Here is a 17,766-nt window from a genome sequence, read left to right as displayed (position 1 = left end):
TTTTTTTTTTTTTTGATAACATAAGATAATTAATTTATTTATTTATAATTTTCCCTCCATTGGTTTTGTAGATAAGAAACTAAAGTTAGGCTATTTAATGCGTATATCTATTTATGTACCTCAATAATTTGAATTAGTGAGGAAAGAGTTAAAGTTGAAGGATAATAAGTTTATTTTAAGTGTGAAAATGTCGAATATGTGTTGACTATATCAAAGGGATTGAAAGCAATGTTTTTCCGTACATGAGTTTTTTTTAAATTGTTTGGCATTTTCCTACTTTACTAATTTATTGCTGTTTTTAGCGAGTCCAATTGGCTACTGATATTTGGCATAGCAAATTATATTTTTTTTTCATTCTACTAAAAATACTGTGCAGCGTTGACACACACACACAAAATACTGTTGCGTAATTAGAAATAAATGCGATACTTAATGCCGTAAAGTTTACAGATCATACAAAAAAAATCTTCTTGGTTTTGTAATGAAGCAATGCAGAAATAATATGTCAACTTACGTCATTATCTTGTGAGCTGATTCAAAGATTTCAAGAGTTATGTTTTGGATGCAAATATGTCAAATTACATAATTTCAGCTGATTCTATGAAGTGTAAATACAAATTTAGGGTGCAAAGTGCCAAGATTCATTTTATAAGGATGAATGATGAATGAGATCCAAATAATAATAATAATACAATGAATGAATGACGCAAAAGAGAGTGACGCCATTATAAAAATTAAAATATCATTTGGAGTACTAAAACTAGAAAACAAAAAAGAATGATAAAAGGGAAAATCCACGCGGAGAGAGGTTTGAAATGTCTTCGGTCCAATCCTGTCCTTTTGAATATTGATTTTCTTTTTGATTTTTCTTGCTTTTTATTAATCAACAAATCTGTTTTTTGGAATTACGTTTTTTCTACGTTGAAGTGATTTTTTTTCCTTTTGTAAAAGGCCTACGTTGAAGTAAAATTACATAAATAAATGTATGTTATGAATATCGACCCAAAAAACAAATTATTTCTACACTATACTTTGCGCAAATCAAATCTATCGAAAACGATTTTGGTAATCCCATTCCCATGAGTGAGTTTTGACCCAAAACAAATTTAAAAAAGTAACCATTTCATTAGTAAAACGGTAAATATGGTTCATAAACCTTTTAGTGGTTATTGGTCCTGTACACTACACTCGTGTGTGTCAACTTCAGCTATGAGATTTTTGCTGTAACTTTTTGGATAACGGTTCAATTATTACAAAGGTTATTTCTTACGTATGAGAGGTCCAAATTACAATTGAATAATATTTGATGACATACAAAGTTAAAAAGGATTAATCATAAGAAATGAATGTTGGAATGGAATGCATCTATCGATCTGACTACTTTAGATAGCTTGATGTTGGACTTAGTCAGCAAAGACCTTATCATACTCTTGTTGTATTGTATATATCGTATCACACAGTGACTGGTTTTTTCTACTTTTCTCTTTGGAACATATCAATCATTATGTATAAATAAATTTTGTCCAAATTAATGGCCATTTGTCTCAACCATAAATAAATATTTATTCACACACCTATATGACTATTTGAGATAATTCCATGGTGACTTGGTCAGCAAAAACCTTGTCATACTCTTGGTGTATTATCACATAACTTTGTAGATTATATTCTTATGGAACATATCATATATATTTGTCCAAATTAAACCCATTTGTATTATTTTCCCCTCTCGAGTTTAATATTTCTTATTTAGAAACAGTTAACAACTTGACATAGCTCACATAATCACTCACAGACTATATATGTATAAGCAACTACCATTTTAAATATTATTTAGTTATATTGTTAGACTGCAACTATTATTTATTTTCTTTGCCAAACAAATTTATATTTTTTCATGTTAATACAATATTATATCTTGAACAAATGTATGCTTAAATATATTGACACAAAACAAAAACATATAGGGGTTTTTAGGAAGAAATTTTGTACAGATTAATTAATCCTCATCAGATTTTTATTTTATATCTTATTTTTAGAAGTGTATGATTTTAAAACTAGAACAATCAAATCTTAGTAAATTTCATTCAACATAATTTTTATGTTATTGCTAATCTATTGAATGTTAATAAGAATTGTATTATACCAAATTACCAATATGTGTTTTGATACTTGTACTTAAAACAGAATGTGGAATATCCTTTCCCTTATTAATGATATTAAACATCATTACAATTCATAGTTATAGCAATGAAATATTATCCATAGAAAGGTTGTTGCATAATGCATACTAGTAAAGCATCAACCAACATATTTTGAAAATATTCTTAATCAAATAAAAAACATATATTGGAAATTCTTTAACAGTAGAAAAAAACATATAATAATAGAGAATCTTAATCACATGTACAAAGTCGTAGTTTTGAAAGTGTACATTGAAAGAGACAGTTGTATAACCCTTTGTTGTCTAATTATATAATTAACCCACTATAGTTAAATAAATGATAAACTTGGTTACAACTACATTAACAAAATTGAAATGTTGAATTGGTCAGCCTTTGACCTTATACTCTTTCACTACCACCACCCCACTTATCAATTACACTCTGGCCCTATACTTCCTTATACCAAAGACTTTTCTTCAATTTGAAAGTTTTGTCTCTCTTTTAAAAAGAAATAAAATAATTATTTATGGTTTGGTCATTTGGTCAAATTTTCAAACACTGAAAATCCAATGCCTTTATATACCAAACCAACACTCATCCATTTTTATCACCAATCCTATAACACTCTCATTCTCATCATATCATTCTTCAATCTATATAACCCATTCTTAATTATACTCAACACACATTATATTTTTCTGATCATATCATTCTTTCAGTCCATCTATATAACCAATTCTTGATTTATACTTAAAACACACATTATACATCTTTCTCATCATAGTTTGTATCAATTTCCTAGAGTAAACTACCTAAAGGAAAAAAAAAATCTATTTTGGGAATCATATACTAAAAATGGAAGGAAGAGATATGTTAAGTTGGGAGCAAAAGACATTGCTAAGCGAGCTTATCAATGGATTTGATGCGGCCAAAAAGCTTCAGGCACGACTTAGAGAAGCTCCGTCGCCGTCGTCATCATTTTCATCACCGGCGACGGCTGTTGCTGAGACTAACGAGATTCTGGTGAAGCAGATAGTTTCTTCCTACGAGAGATCTCTTCTTCTGCTAAACTGGTCATCCTCACCGAGCGTACAACTTATTCCGACGCCGGTTACTGTAGTCCCGGTGGCAAATCCCGGCAGTGTTCCAGAATCTCCGGCATCGATAAACGGAAGTCCGAGAAGTGAAGAGTTTGCCGATGGAGGAGGTTCTAGCGAGAGTCATCATCGCCAAGATTACATTTTCAATTCAAAGAAAAGGTAACAAATTGTTGATATCTTTTTTCACAATTCACCAAATTGAATTTAAAAATCTCATTTTTTCTAGAAACTAATTTGAAATTTGGGTAATTTTTGCAGAAAGATGTTACCAAAGTGGTCAGAAAAAGTGAGAATAAGCCCAGAGAGAGGCTTAGAAGGACCTCAAGATGATGTCTTTAGCTGGAGAAAATATGGTCAAAAAGACATTTTAGGCGCCAAATTCCCAAGGAGTTATTACAGATGCACACATCGTAGCACACAAAACTGTTGGGCAACGAAACAAGTCCAGAGATCAGACGGGGATGCTACGGTTTTCGAAGTGACGTACAGAGGAACACACACTTGTTCGCAGGCGATCACAAGAACACCACCATTAGCCTCGCCGGAGAAGCGACAAGACACCAGAGTCAAACCAGCCATTACCCAAAAGCCAAAGGATATTCTCGAGAGTCTTAAATCCAACTTAACCGTTCGAACCGATGGGCTTGATGATGGTAAAGACGTTTTCTCGTTCCCTGATACGCCGCCGTTTTACAATTACGGAACTATCAACGGCGAGTTCGGCCACGTGGAGAGTTCTCCGATCTTCGACGTTGTTGACTGGTTCAATCCAACGGTCGAGATTGACACAACTTTCCCCGCGTTTTTACACGAGTCGATTTATTATTAATTAAAATTTGTAACAGAGAAATAGATAGTAACTAGTAAGTAATGATCAGCGAGAGTTAAAACATAAAAGTACTTAGAGTAATCTAACGATGCATAATAAGGAATGTTCAACAGGACTTGAACATGATTTCAATACTAAGAGAGATTTATCTAGCTACTGGTAGTAGCCGCAGACTTCTTGTTGTAAGCTTCCACTTCCTTTTTGTATGCTTCCATCAGTTTTGCGGCCTTTCCGTTGTAAACTTGCTTCTCTTCTTCACTCAATTCCTGCAAAGACGTATTCGCACAGATAGATTAACAACAGGAAATTGTTACAAGCCAATGTGTTTTGTTGCTAGTAATTGTGATTTTTCATACCTTCCATTTCAGTGAAATGAGAGCAGTAACAGTAGCGTTGTTTGTCCCGGGACGTTCTTCTGTCAATTTCTTCCTTTCGTCCTTGCTGTAAAAACATGATAAGTTAGGAACTTTCTATAAAGACCAATTCGGATTATAACTTGAAGTAAGTTCATACCTGAAGAGAAAGTATGAAGAAGCAGGCTTCTTTGGTTTGTTAGGGTCAACGTTTTCGTTCTTCTTCTTCTTGGTCGCCTTCTCCTTCTGCAAGAGACAAATAATTATGATCCTGTGAGTCTCTGAGTTGAAATAGACCTTGGTGAGTTAAGTGTGAGTGAGAGAGAGTTATTACCTTGATCAGATTATCAGTTTTCTCCTTCTTCTTAAGCATTTGAAGAGCTTCTTGTTTGTGGAGTTTCAAGAGTTCCTCTTCTTCTTTCTTCTGACTCAGGGCTTCTTCTTCCTTTGTCCTCTTGTATTCCTCCATTGCTTGCAGGTATGTCTCCTTGTTCTTCTTTGCCACCTATTTAAACAAGAATACCTCAATCATTCAGTCTTAAGTCTTTAATGGCAGTGAAATGCAAGCATATTTGTATGGAAACAGACCTTCTCGTAGGGTGCCTTTTTCTTGTCTGACAAGTTCTTCCACTCCTCTCCAGTGATCTTTGCGACCTATAACCACATTTAAACTCCATAAGTTAGCTTCACAATTTGACAAAAACTGATCTGGAGAACGAATTAAGTAATTAGATTTACCTCCACGACGCTTTTGTTTTCTTCGCGTAAAGCAGCTCTCCTCTCGTTTGCATAAACAAGGAAGGCAGATACGGGATGTTTTGGCTTCAGAGGGTCCTTCTCCTTCCTGCAAACCATAAACAGCTCTAGTTAGTTTACTATTGATGATCAAATTGATATAGTCACTAAGACTTTTGGTTTTTACTTGTTCTTCTTCTTGTTGTCCTGTTCAGCTTCCTGGACAAAGTTGAGATACTGATCAAGCAATTCCATTGCAGTTCTCTGCTTCTGGTCATCCTCCAGAAGCTTCATGGCCTCCTTCTCGCGCTTCTCCTTAGCAATGACCTGGAGGTAAGCTTCTTTCTCAACCTGGTACCTTTCCTCGTAAGGCTTCTTATCTTCTGCACTAAGAGACTTCCATTTAGCCCCCAGAATGTTCGAAGTCTCCTTGAAGTCAGCCTCAGGGTTTTCCTTCTTGACTTCAGTCCATTGATCTTTACACCACAAAACGTATGAGGACGATGGTCGCTTTGTCTCAGGACAATCCTTTTTCTTCTTCTTATTCGCCTTTTCTTGCTCAGCCTGTGTGAGAGATGACTGACCGCAAGCAAAAGTCTGAAGAGCAAAAAACACAAAACACTCTCGAATCAATATCCAGAAACCAGTAAATATTTTCTCATCATCAACAACAGATAACAAGGAATTGTCAATTGAAATGAACATATCACTATATTAGCAACTGTGTCAACAACAAACGCATCATACACTAAACGAGAACCAATCCTGACTCTGACTTAGATTCTAATCTCTAACCTATGAATCTATGACGAAACTTTGATCAACTATCAAAACAAAATCTCAAATGATCAATAACACATTCGGAATAAGCATAAACCAGATATATTCCAACCTAATCTAAACACCTAGATCTAGAAACTGACTATCAAGCCAAAATCTGAAATGATCAATCAATAAATTCCAATATAATCACAAAACCCAGCCAAATCGAGAACTAAAAGCTAGATCTAGAGATTATACCATGTTAGGTTTGAATTCCTTCATCTTCTGAAGCTTCTTCAGCTCCACCTTGAGCTTCTCCTGCTCAGCGTCTCTGGTCTCTAGCTCCTCCTCCTTCTTTCTCAGAATCTCATCCTTCTCCTTAAGTAACTCCTCCGTCTTATCCTTCTCGATCTTCATCTTCTCCAACATTGTCTGCATCTCCATCAGATCTTGCTCGAAAGACTTCGCTGACTTCCCCTTGACGGAGACAGGCGATGGTGGCGTCTCCACGAGCTCATTCTTCTGCTTCAACGCCTTTCTACTGTTCCTTGGTTTCTTCGTCGGAGCTGGATCTGCGTTGGTCGCCATTTCTAAAGTCGAAAATGAGAGAGAGTGAGATTTCGAAATTTAGGGATTGAGAATTTTAGGTGGAGCCTCCGTAAAATATCTTCGGGGTTATATAGAAAGAAACACAACGGTCTGATAAATTCGAAATTCAAAAAAATATTTCGTGGATTTGATACTTCTTTGGCGTCCGAGGATATATTTGTAAATTGTTAATCTTTTTGAATTTTCAACAGTTGGAAGAATATTTCTTTAATTTCCTTTTTTGAGGGATTTTGTTTATCTTTAAGAAATGTTAACTCTTATCACTTTATCAGTGAGATCTAAACCGATTTCAACCGGACAAAATCTGGTGTAAACAGAAAAAAACATAAATAATGATTTTACAAAACCGGAAAAAATTAACTCAATTACCAAACCGGTTATGCTTCCTTCACCGGCTAGCTCCCAAGAATCAATATCACATTATCTCAATTTTTCTTACATAATTTTACATGTTTCCAATTCACACAAATTTGTTCAGTATTAGTCTATTTATTTCCATAGAACCGGTTTTCCACTGGCCATGTACCAATCACATTTTGTGTGCCTCTCAGCCATTTACTATAGTCTCCAATATAACATCATTCAAGTAATCAAACGGACCAGGCAAGCACCAATGCAAACAATCGTTCTGTACCTTTGCATTTTTGTCTTTATCAAACGGCCTGAACTGTCGGTACTCACCCGGATGACCGTCCGGTCGGGTCAGCAACATCCGGGTGAAATCCAAAAGCTTTAGATTCCCACCGTCCTGGTTAGTCTTCTCTCTAACCGCCCTCTTGAACTGATCAATCTCAATATCTTTTAGTATCTTATGTACATCCTTAATCTCAATCTCCTCATCGCTCACCGGCTCTGTTTGCTTACACGTCCCGCCACTATGCCATTCCCCGTTTTGGAAATGATCGGGAGTCGAAGTCCGAAAGAAAACCGTGCCTTTACTGTTATCTTCAGCTGCTAGAAAGTCCATGACATTATGCAGCGATGCGTTATAAGCATAGTCGAATCCTAACTCTTCTATGTGAGGTTTTTCCTGACAGTTATGGCAACCGACGAGTTTTGCATTTTCGTGGTAAATTGCGGATTTAAGAAACCATTTACCGGTTGAGATGATCGCATAGTCGAAGCTAGGCATGAGACTGGTCCATGTCTCATCGAGTCTATCAAGATGTAGCTGAACAGAAGCGGTCGAGACACCGTTAGAATCTTCGAAAATAGCGGCTTGAACAAGAAATGGCGACCATATGTTGGATACAGTAAGGTTATGTAAAGGGAAATGCCAACGTTTTGATTTGTACTCCATGTCATGGTATACTTCAACCGGTTCTTCAATCTGGAGAGACCCCAAACAAAAATGAGTTTCTCAAGAACTTGAAAAGTAAAAAAAGTCGAAACAAAGATATGTTAAAAGCAAGCAAGTGTTATACCGTAGAGAGCATACAAAGCAGTGATTCGACGTGGTTACGAGATATGGAGTCACCAATAAATGCCCAAGATTTATGCCTCATAAGTTGAAGAAATCTTCTAGGGTCAAAACGTGGTAACAAACAGTCATGAGGTTTCCATTTCCAGTAGAGAAAATCTAAGTCAGGCCGGCCATTGGTGATACAATTTTGGTGACCGTCAATGAGTGATCCGCATGATTTGTTTGTGTAGATTGGTCCTACTGAATCTGGGATCCATTTTCCGGCGAAAAGATCACACTTCTCTACTTCAATATCTGATTCAAGAAACAACAACCACCCAAAAAAAAAATTAAGTCTCAATGTGAGATCAACTTTGATACAAAATGTTGTAACACTAGTCCAAGATCAATTTATTAGAAACCAGTCTTTGAACATTGCAGCTAATTAGCATCACTTATCAAATGATACAAGTCACCACAAGAATAACTTTAAATTAGAAGAGCAAGATCCATGAATTGTCATTTCCTTTTTTCTATTCTCTAAACCACAATCTAAAAAAAAACGTAAACAGAGCTTTAAATCTTGTAGATCCAAAACCCTTAGATCTCATAAATCATAATTGTGCTCACAAAACAAGGTTTAGTCACAAACAGTCAAACACAGTGGACAATACACATAGAAGTCAAATACTTTTGCTTTCTAAATAACTGATCTTACCTTGAGGAATCAGATCTTCATTTTCCGGTACGATAATCTCCGGCGGCAGAAACCGAGCTTCGAATTTTCCGGTGACCGACGCAAAGATTGGAGAAAACTCGCTGGAGTGGAGAATGAAGAGACGGAACGCGAAAAAAGATATCAGAATAGCGGAGATGAGCTTGATGAGAAGCACATTCTTATGATTCATGGAGATTGATGACAACTTCAACTTCATCTCAAGAAGAAGATGAAGATATGCAAACAGTTCAGTGAGTTGTTTTTGCCTTTTTGGTATTTGTGTGTTATGTTTATTCGACCGACCAAAGCTCTGGGGACTTTTCTTTATTATATGTTACTAAATCATTCGACCATTTCTAAAAAAGAACCATACAGTAAAATAATGAATAGAGACGTATTAATCTATTAATCTGTTTATATCACACAATTAACCAGACTGGTGATATAATGTTTGTTTCAATTCCTTCAAACACTATTTTATAAAAGGATTTCCTTAGTTAGTTAGTTTAATTACACTAAAATACTCAGATTTGTAAATTTTTTAACGATATTGTTATACATCTTTTTCCAAAACTTGAAGCACATTTTCAGACATTTATGATCAATATCATCTCATATAAATACATTCAAATCCATTGATATGAAGGATCACCTAATTAGGAGACCAGAAGTGTAATTAATTAACATGGAAAGAGTAGAAAACAAGGAAAGGCAAAAAAAGAGTTCAGACAGCAATACTTGGTGTTTGATTGATAATGGGCTTGGGCCGCTGGGCTAATGATTTGGGACTAAAATAAATATTAATTTTTGAATAATGATAATTAATTTAGTTAACTATCCATCTTCTTCGTTAACGTTTCCACTCTCTGCTTTCGTCTTTTCCCGCTCTCTGTTTTCTAGGGCTCATTAATCTGTGTTCCATTGTTACGATTCGACCTTTTCTGCACAATTTCTCTCATCTAACCGAGCTTATTTCTCTGTGATCGAGAAAAGATCAGCAATTTTACTTTCCGAGTAAGATTTTCTCGGGAAAACTCCTTTTCTCTGTTTCTTTAGTTTTCAGTTTGCATTTGGGAGAAACTGATAGGAATACTTTTGAGAAAGTCTGAATCTTTCGATTTTTTGCGAACATTTTAGTTTTGGTAGCTCAGTGGAGATTTGGGGTTTAGGGTTTTTGTAGAGTGAGACTGTGTGAAAGTTTCTAATTTGCGAGTGATTTCTCAGAAAATCTTTGTGGTTTTGTGTATTTTGTGTTATTTACAGGCTTAAGCTTGAACTTGAACACCAATGTCTAGTCTTGGGAACCAATCGGAGAAGAACAGCAATAACAAATTTTCCGATAATGTTCCACTAGCTCAACACGAGATTTGGAAAGAGAAATATGAGAGTTTGGTGACAGAGCACGAGAATCTGGTGAAAGAACATGAAACCCTAATCAAAACACTCGAGCTTATAGAGAAGCACGAAATCACATTAGAGGATTTAGTGAAGAAGAAGCAGCGAGAAGCATTGGTTGGGAAAGAAGAGATTGAAAAGTTTGACAAGGAGATTGGTGAAAGGAAGAAGATGCAAGAGATGCTTGATAAGGATCTTGAATACTTAAAGTCTTGTGAAGAAACTGTGATGAATGGTATGAGTTCAGGACCAAGTGGTGCAAGAGTTGCAGACAAACGTAATGTGAACAAGTTTGAATCACAAGAGGGTAATTTTAAGTGTTTTTTGATATGTGTCTAACTAAATGTGTTAGCATTACATAAACTAAACATGTTTCTATTTGCAGATGTGATAGAGATTAGTGACGACGATGAAAGAACCCAAAGTGAAAGCAATGTAGGAAACTGTAACTCATCACATAAGAATTTAGAGTACTCCTTCATATTGTGATCAAGATGTGGAGATGGAGAAGCACAATGTCAGATGTGGTGGTGAAACTGGAAGTTTCAAAATCTTTGGAAGTTAGTAGAAGTAGATGACTATGAGTCTCTCTGATGGACTAGGAGGGTTGATAAGATATGAAAGTTTGTAGTGTAACTGTGTAATAAGTGATTTAGCCCAACACAAAGTTGTAAGAGAAGCAGCTTGCATCATTAATCTACTTTCAGATTGTTCTATATAGTAACAACTAAACAAAAATTGAAATAACTAGCTAGTTTATGATATTCATTGAATCTGATGATAAGTTTATTCCTCTTGGAAGATAGAGATGATTATAGCTTAGGACAGGGAAGTACAAGGTCCTCATTTTTTTTTGGCCTCAAAATGATGTTTTTTGACTTTGTACCTTTTTTGATCCAAGTGCACTCTACTTCTGCAATCATAGAGTGCTTCAACAAGAGAGGGATTAACTCCAGTATTGCCCTCAAAGCATTCTTCAAACGGAAAGGTCTTCAAGCAAAGGTATTGTATATAAGGTTGTGATTGGCGACACAAAAATTGCGGATTTCAACACCTAATTCGAAAAACCGCACTATTGTTACCAATCACCATTAATTATTACATATACACGTTTTTTACTTTTCTATCAAAACACTATTCGCGTTTTTCAAAATAAGCTAAAAACTTACAGACCGCTTTTGAAAACAACAAACTTCCATAATCATGCGGTCCAACCAATTCCGCAGTAAATTTTACACATATGTTTTATTGTATTTTTTAATTATTAGAAGCATTTTTATAATTATATATATAATTTTTTACCCAAATAAACATATCTAAACTTTTCTTTCGCTTTATTATAACCTGTCTTTTTTTTTCTCTCTCTTTTTTCGACATCATCATACTTTTCTTTAGGTTCTATTATATAGAGAACTTTTGGAGTTTGGAAAAAAAAATGGAGGATTCTTTCTGATTTTTCAAAATATAATGTTCGTATTAAAAAAAAAGTGGTAATGGCTATAATGAGATTACATAATTTCAAACTTTTCAGATGCAGATTTTGCAAATGTAATAACAGAGACAAATAAAAATAATAGAGATTTTGATCATGATTTAGATGACATAGAAGTAACAGAGATAACAAATAAAAAACATATGACGCAAATAAGAGACAATATTACAAATATGTTATGGGAAAATCAAATTAATAAATAATATTTTTTAAATATTTTTATGATGAAATTAGTCAACACATGTAACGATATGTTTGTTATAAAATTAAATTTATATTTTGATCAATTTTTGTGTTAGTAGTTTATAAATATTTGTTATTGTTTATTTATTAACACAAAAAAATAATTAATTAATATATATATATATAATTTATAATCCGCACTGCAAGTAGTTTTTTTCACCAATCAAACATTATTTTGTACCGTTTATTTTGTACAAACCGCACTAATTCTGCAAATATATTTCTTCCGCACGTACCGCAGTTGAACCGTACCGCAGTGTAATAACGCTTTCCCCGCACAACAAAAACAGCGGTTACCATTCGGACCCTAAGTCTCTGCATATAAAATCTGGAATATGGTTAATCACTAAAACCAATCACTAAAGTAAAGTTGAAGGAGACAAGAAGAGTGTATCAACTGGTGAAGATGGGCTTGGGCCACTTGGCTAAATGAGTGGTGGAGATTAAAACTTAAATATTATTTTTGAACAAGGAAAATGAAATAAAGTATCATCTTCTTCGTTACTAAACACTCGTCTCGCCTTTTCCCGCTCTCTGTTTTCTAGGGTTCCATTGATACGATTCCATCTTTGTCGCGTAGTCTCTATCATCGACCCGAGCTCCTTTCTTTGTAACTGAGAAAAAGATCGACTTTTTTCTTTTCCGAGTAAGATTTTCTCAGGAAAAATAAATCCTTTTTTTCTCTGTTTCTTTTGGTTCCGGTTTGGGTTTAGGACAAAAATGGTGTGAATCCGTTTGAGAAAGACCGAATCTTGTGGACTGTCTCTAACATTTTAGTTTTGTTTTTGGTTGCTCAATAAAGATCTGAGTTTTAGGGTTTTGTAGATTTTAAAGTTTCTCTTTTTAAGGACACATTTCCAATTTTTTTTGTTAATCAGGTTAATCTTGAATTGATTAAAGACAACAATGTCTAGTCGTTTGGACCAATTGGTGAACAAGTACAACAAATCGTGTGAAAATGTTTCATTTGCTGAACACATGATTTTGAAAGACAAGTATGAGAGTCTGGTGATAGAGCATGAGAGCCTAATTAAAACGCTCGAGTTGCTAGAGAAAACTCATGGATTCACTGTTGAAGATCTGGTGACTAAGCAAAAAGAAGCATTGGAGAAGAAGGAAGTGATTGAAAAGTGGGAGAACAAGTTTGGTGAAATGGAGAAGAAGCTAAAGACTGTCGAAAGGAGTATCGAATACATAATGTCTGTTGATGTTCAAACCGGTGTGGATTCAGGTAGTGCAAATAGACCTAATGTGAAGAATAGTTATCAAAGAGGGATATTTTAGTGTTTTTGATATGTGGTGTGTCCACTTACTCTATCAAACCATGTTCTCTGACTAAATCTCTATGCAGATATGTCGACTAGTGAGGACGATGATGGAAACCGAAGACAAAGAAAAGGAAGACTCATTAACTCATCAGATCATGACCACTTCATTCTTTGATCAAGATCTGAAATCAATTTAGGAGATGGAGAAGAAGCACAGAGTCAGAAGTGGTGATAATGGGAAATTTCAAATCTTTTTAAGTTAGTAGTTCTTGTTGCTTTTATTTCTAGTAGGTGTATATGACTATGAATATCCGCTGCATTGTTCTTGCTATTGGAGTAAGGAGATTAAGATATGAAAGTTAGTATGTTAAGTGGATTTAGTATCACATAATAAGGTAGTAAGAGAAGCAGATTCCATCTTAAATCTACTCTCACATTGTTCCATAAACCGTTGAAAAAGAATTAGTTTAGTGATTGAACATGTTCTGTGTTCTTTAATGAATATCTGAAGATGATGAGCAATAAGAGAATCTGATCAACGAAAAAGATAATCTGTACGAATGAAATCGACAACACGGTAGTAAAGAAGTAGTTTGCAACAGATGATTTGAATAAGTTAGCGATCGAGGATGAGAGATTAGCCAAAATAAGAGGGAAAGTCAAATGTAGAAACTTTTATTTCTTCTTATAAATATGCTCTTTAGAGTTTGCAATATTCAACATACAAGACAACAAAGGGGAAACAAGGCATGACCCAGCTTATGAATCCAAGGCATGACATTAAAATCAATTACATGATTACAACTCAAACGATAAAAGAAAATCGGAACAAAGAACGTTATGAAGGTCTCTTTGTAGCTGAAGCTGCTCCCTCAGAGTCGTGATCTTGACTCGGTATCGAGAACTTCTTTACTTTCTGTAACATTCATTGTTCAAAACAAAAAGCCAAAAACTTCAATGAGAAATAGAGAGATTTCACTAGTTTGCACTTAAACGTGATTCTGTAAGGATCCATGTTACGCATAAAAGTTATAACCCATCAAGATCAAGACCAAGAATGGGAACAAAACCAGTTCCTACTTTGATTGCTACCTATAAAAAGAGACTAATAGTGAGCTTTCTCATTCTCTAATGGCTTCCACAAGAAAATCTGTAGTTTCTCAAGAATCATCATTGCATTGTTTCTACTTTTCTCGAGAGTAAGGGTATTAGCTTAGAGTAACCTAGTGTCTATGACAATCACTCAGAAACTGTTAAGTGTAACCACAGAGTTATTAACACAGATGTATCAAGTAAAGCTCCAAATGCTCCACCAATAACTTGGCATTTACATATTCATTACTCAGTAGTAGAAAAAAATGTGATAATTTCTCAAAAGTTTTCTATGAGAGACCAAGAGCAGCTCCAAAATTGTCATAAAGCATAAGTGACAATAACGATTCGATATATCTTGATCGATCGATGATAGAATTTTAAAATTTAGATACCTTGTCCTAAAAATTCAACTGACTTATAAAAAAAAAATGAATCACGAGCTCGTAGATCAGTAATTAGAGCGATAAAAAACCAACCTTTGATAGAACGCATTCTCTGAGAGATTGCAAAAATCGGACGCATTTCTCTTGATCGAAAGGAGACTCCGCGACGCAATTGAGAAGTTGGAGAGCCTCTTGGCCGCAAATTGGTTGAGTACTCTGTTTCTCCATTGAAGGTATAAACCCTAAAGAGGGGTTTCTCAGAGAGACAAAGATGTTTCCAGTGAGACGGATCACCCACGATCTCGGGGGCGACGACTCAAAAAAGAACAAAATCTTTAATGGGCCATAAAGCCCATCTGAGTTCATTCATCAAAGCCCTTTTAAGCTTTCTTTAACTCTTGTTCAAACTTCTTAATTAGCCCATAATGTTTTGACTATCAGAACAATATTTGATATACATACAATTATAGTCGTGGATGGTTGGTAGATGATAGATCGTCAAAAAAATTAATGAATGACGATGTAGTATAGAAGAAACACAATAATTTAAATAATTGTACATAATATTGAAACGTTGATTACACAAACCATCACATATTAACAACATTAACTTTGATCAAAAGCTGATTAGTACTCGCTACATGATCACCAATTCTTATAGAGGAACACACACAAAATCTCGGGGATATTTATGATGTTATTAAAGCCGTGACCATCGTCACAAAACTAGTAACGTTATAACACCTATATGGTACAATATTCACACTCAAATTAGATTGTTACATTATGGAGAAGATAACCGAAAAGGTAGTTGGAAGGTTAGTTCAGTAAAATTGAAAGGGAGAAGCAGAGCAAACATGTTAAGTGCATGGGAATGGCACGAGAAATGGTACGTGAAATATGAAGATGAATTAGACATCATTTAATTTCTTTGTTGGTCCTTCTTTTAATGTATTTATTAATGTGTCTCTGCCACTTTTCATGAGACACTGTCTCACTCACTTTCTATTCCACATGTATTTTTACTATCCACATTCTCTATATATGTTAATGCCTCTAATTTGTACGGTTTGTATGCTTATCTTGACCATGTAAATATGTACACTATCCGACCACACATCAAATTTTTGATTATATTAGAATGTCGGTTGAGTAAAACTAATTCTATATTGAATCATGGGTTTAGATAATGTATTGTGTAAAACTTTGTATCTTAACGAAAAATTAATGCAGAATTCATTCTTAAAACATTTCAAAACTATCGTATGTACATCTCTGCTAAATCTCAGTCAAGATCAATATGTCATCAGGACGTGAAAGACATATAATGGCTGATGATAGACCAAACTAAAATACGGAATAAATACGGAATAAGGCATAATGCATACGGAAAGGATTTACCAGTAAGAAGTCAAACATCCGTTGAAAGTTTGAAACCATGTCCTTTTGGGTTTTGGCCAAGACAGTCGTTGACCGACCGGTACATATAACAGAATCCTGGTTTGATCCGGTTCACAAATTGGTTTTTGGCAATAACTCTTAAGATCTAAGAAACACTTGGTTTCATTTCCACCATTCCACAAAAGCTTATCCAATGGCCCAACAGGTATTACGCCCCCACCCAAGTGGACGGTCAAGATTCGATGGACCACGGGATCCTAAAGCCGTACCATTTTCATATCTGAGACGCGTCATCGTAGTTATGGTCGTTAATACACAGTTAGAGAACGTTAGCTAGATCATATAACTCATGACGTGAATGGTTAGAATTGCTTTTACCATGTTCTTTCTTTCTTACCTTCTAAATTTTCTACTTCTCTACCAAGTATCAGACTGTTGAATACTTGAATGTGTCACAAAGATTTGTTTATCATGATATATTATAAAGTACTATAATTAGAAAATCATGGAGAAGATCTCTCATGAAAGGTCCCCATTTATCTTTTGGCATAAATCTTGTAAAAGAGCTCTGGAATTTTGTGACAAACAAAATCTTTGCATGAGGGGACACCAATACATTATATAGTATATGTATGATTGTGTATATGCATACATCTATGGGCCATGACCATCTTGAAGCCAAGCCTTACGAATTTAGGAAAGGGCACTGGAAAAGTCATGTGATTGTTTACTATTTTTGTTTTTTGAATAAACGAAATATAAATGCAACAAACCTCTTTAATACCCCCCGGCCCAATATTTGAAGTTTGAACCCACACAAGATTTGAATTATCAATTTAGTGAATCACTGCAAACTGTTTATTTTTTTTCCTTAATTTGATTGAGTTCTTAATTGTTCTCTTTATCTTGATGATTCTTGAAATACTTCTATAGCTCGAAGATTAAAATGTAGTATTTTATAGAATGGACATTACATATTGTCTATTGATGAGTATGCATGAATAATCACGAAATTCACATGAACATTTTGGGAAGAGGGGCCCAAAGTATTAAATACTTCGCATTTTTTCGTATCTACATATTACTATATAGTTATGCATCTAGATTCTTATAATAGCCGTACGTCATTGAATTGTGTACGTAATTAATGTTTGAAAGCATTTCGATATCTATTTTCTTCCTCGTAAAATATTATAATCAGCAAGTTGCATGGGTAATTTTTGAGATTGTCGGAAATATTTAATTTCTCATGAAATTAAGTTCACGTTTTATATAGAACCAAAAAAAAAAGGCCTGAGAAATGTAGTAGCCTCTGAACCAACCTTACGGGCAGAGAAAAAGATAGTACAGTAGTATTTAACGAAAGCGACACGACAATGCTCTTTCTCGAGTAGTTGCGGCTCTAGCCTACGTGTCGTCAGCTCTTTTCCCTGCATCTCCTCTGTATTTTCAATCTTTTTAATGTTATTTTTTATTTTTATTTTATCAATTACATCGGTTATTGCTTTTGAGTTTTCTCAGAAATGGCGATTAAAATTGTTTACGTAGAGTTTTAAAATAATAATTAAAAAAAAAAAAAAAATACACGAAAGGTTTATCAAACAACACACTCTCTAAGTCTCTATGAAAGTTTTTTTTGTAACGTGGTATAAATTTCGGATTGAAAACAAAGTGGTATTTAGGAAAAATAGTAAACCATTGGAATAGAGCCACAAGATAGAAACGATTACCATCCATCTAGGTCGAACACTGCTTGCTTCGTGAGACAATAACCTTAGCTTCTCACAAGGTTATAAATTTTAGAGATATTTTTGAG

The 17,766-nt window shown here is 34.7% G+C and overlaps 6 protein-coding genes across 9 annotated transcripts; 3 read left to right on the top strand and 3 right to left on the bottom strand.

The window, feature by feature from the left end:
• Nucleotides 1-2,777: 2,777 nt before the first annotated feature.
• WRKY53 (WRKY family transcription factor) lies at nt 2,778-4,390 on the top strand. Its single transcript, NM_118512.3, has 2 exons — nt 2,778-3,424; nt 3,524-4,390. The coding sequence occupies exons 1-2, from the start codon at nt 3,021-3,023 to the stop codon at nt 4,092-4,094; spliced, it is 975 nt and encodes a 324-aa protein (NP_194112.1). The 5' UTR covers nt 2,778-3,020; the 3' UTR covers nt 4,095-4,390.
• Nucleotides 4,050-6,593, bottom strand: 3xHMG-box2 (HMG (high mobility group) box protein). 2 transcript variants are annotated; one of them, NM_118511.3, is made up of 8 exons: nt 6,203-6,593; nt 5,370-5,779; nt 5,186-5,291; nt 5,036-5,101; nt 4,782-4,952; nt 4,608-4,693; nt 4,451-4,535; nt 4,050-4,360 (listed from the first exon to the last, which is right to left on the bottom strand). In NM_118511.3, the coding sequence occupies exons 1-8, from the start codon at nt 6,530-6,532 to the stop codon at nt 4,244-4,246; spliced, it is 1,371 nt and encodes a 456-aa protein (NP_194111.1). In that variant the 5' UTR covers nt 6,533-6,593; the 3' UTR covers nt 4,050-4,243. The 2 variants fall into 2 exon arrangements, with proteins under 2 accessions (NP_194111.1, NP_001190816.1); NM_001203887.1 differs by having other exon boundaries at nt 4,608-4,675.
• A 258-nt stretch (nt 6,594-6,851) lies between these two features.
• TBL24 (TRICHOME BIREFRINGENCE-LIKE 24) lies at nt 6,852-9,129 on the bottom strand. Its single transcript, NM_118510.4, has 3 exons — nt 8,674-9,129; nt 7,978-8,270; nt 6,852-7,883 (listed from the first exon to the last, which is right to left on the bottom strand). Exons 1-3 carry the CDS (start codon nt 8,888-8,890, stop codon nt 7,101-7,103), a joined length of 1,293 nt encoding a protein of 430 aa, NP_194110.2. The 5' UTR covers nt 8,891-9,129; the 3' UTR covers nt 6,852-7,100.
• Nucleotides 9,130-9,577: 448 nt separating this feature from the next.
• On the top strand, nt 9,578-10,816 carry AT4G23780 (uncharacterized protein; the record flags this gene model as incomplete). Of its 2 annotated transcripts, NM_001341631.1 has the most annotated exons (3): nt 9,578-9,687; nt 9,937-10,375; nt 10,454-10,816. In NM_001341631.1, 2 exons carry the CDS (start codon nt 9,961-9,963, stop codon nt 10,555-10,557), a joined length of 519 nt encoding a protein of 172 aa, NP_001320051.1. In that variant the 3' UTR covers nt 10,558-10,816. The 2 variants fall into 2 exon arrangements, with proteins under 2 accessions (NP_001320051.1, NP_001328973.1); NM_001341632.1 differs by lacking the exon at nt 9,578-9,687 and having other exon boundaries at nt 9,961-10,375; nt 10,454-10,726.
• Nucleotides 10,817-12,263: 1,447 nt separating this feature from the next.
• On the top strand, nt 12,264-13,596 carry AT4G23770 (uncharacterized protein). 2 transcript variants are annotated; one of them, NM_001341630.1, is made up of 3 exons: nt 12,264-12,449; nt 12,682-13,034; nt 13,155-13,596. In NM_001341630.1, the coding sequence occupies exons 2-3, from the start codon at nt 12,710-12,712 to the stop codon at nt 13,244-13,246; spliced, it is 417 nt and encodes a 138-aa protein (NP_001329693.1). In that variant the 5' UTR covers nt 12,264-12,449; nt 12,682-12,709; the 3' UTR covers nt 13,247-13,596. The 2 variants fall into 2 exon arrangements, with proteins under 2 accessions (NP_001329693.1, NP_194108.2); NM_118508.4 differs by having other exon boundaries at nt 12,264-13,034.
• Nucleotides 13,597-13,718: 122 nt separating this feature from the next.
• AT4G23760 (Cox19-like CHCH family protein) lies at nt 13,719-14,930 on the bottom strand. The gene is made up of 2 exons (NM_118507.3): nt 14,643-14,930; nt 13,719-13,987 (listed from the first exon to the last, which is right to left on the bottom strand). The coding sequence occupies exons 1-2, from the start codon at nt 14,913-14,915 to the stop codon at nt 13,910-13,912; spliced, it is 351 nt and encodes a 116-aa protein (NP_194107.2). The 5' UTR covers nt 14,916-14,930; the 3' UTR covers nt 13,719-13,909.
• Between the last annotated feature and the right edge of the window lie 2,836 nt (nt 14,931-17,766).

Source organism: Arabidopsis thaliana, chromosome 4 (assembly GCF_000001735.4).
Source record: "Arabidopsis thaliana chromosome 4, partial sequence".
NCBI lineage: Eukaryota > Viridiplantae > Streptophyta > Magnoliopsida > Brassicales > Brassicaceae > Arabidopsis > Arabidopsis thaliana.
The sequence above is the reverse complement of the archived record's forward strand: the minus strand, read 5'-3'. Positions and strand labels throughout refer to the sequence as shown.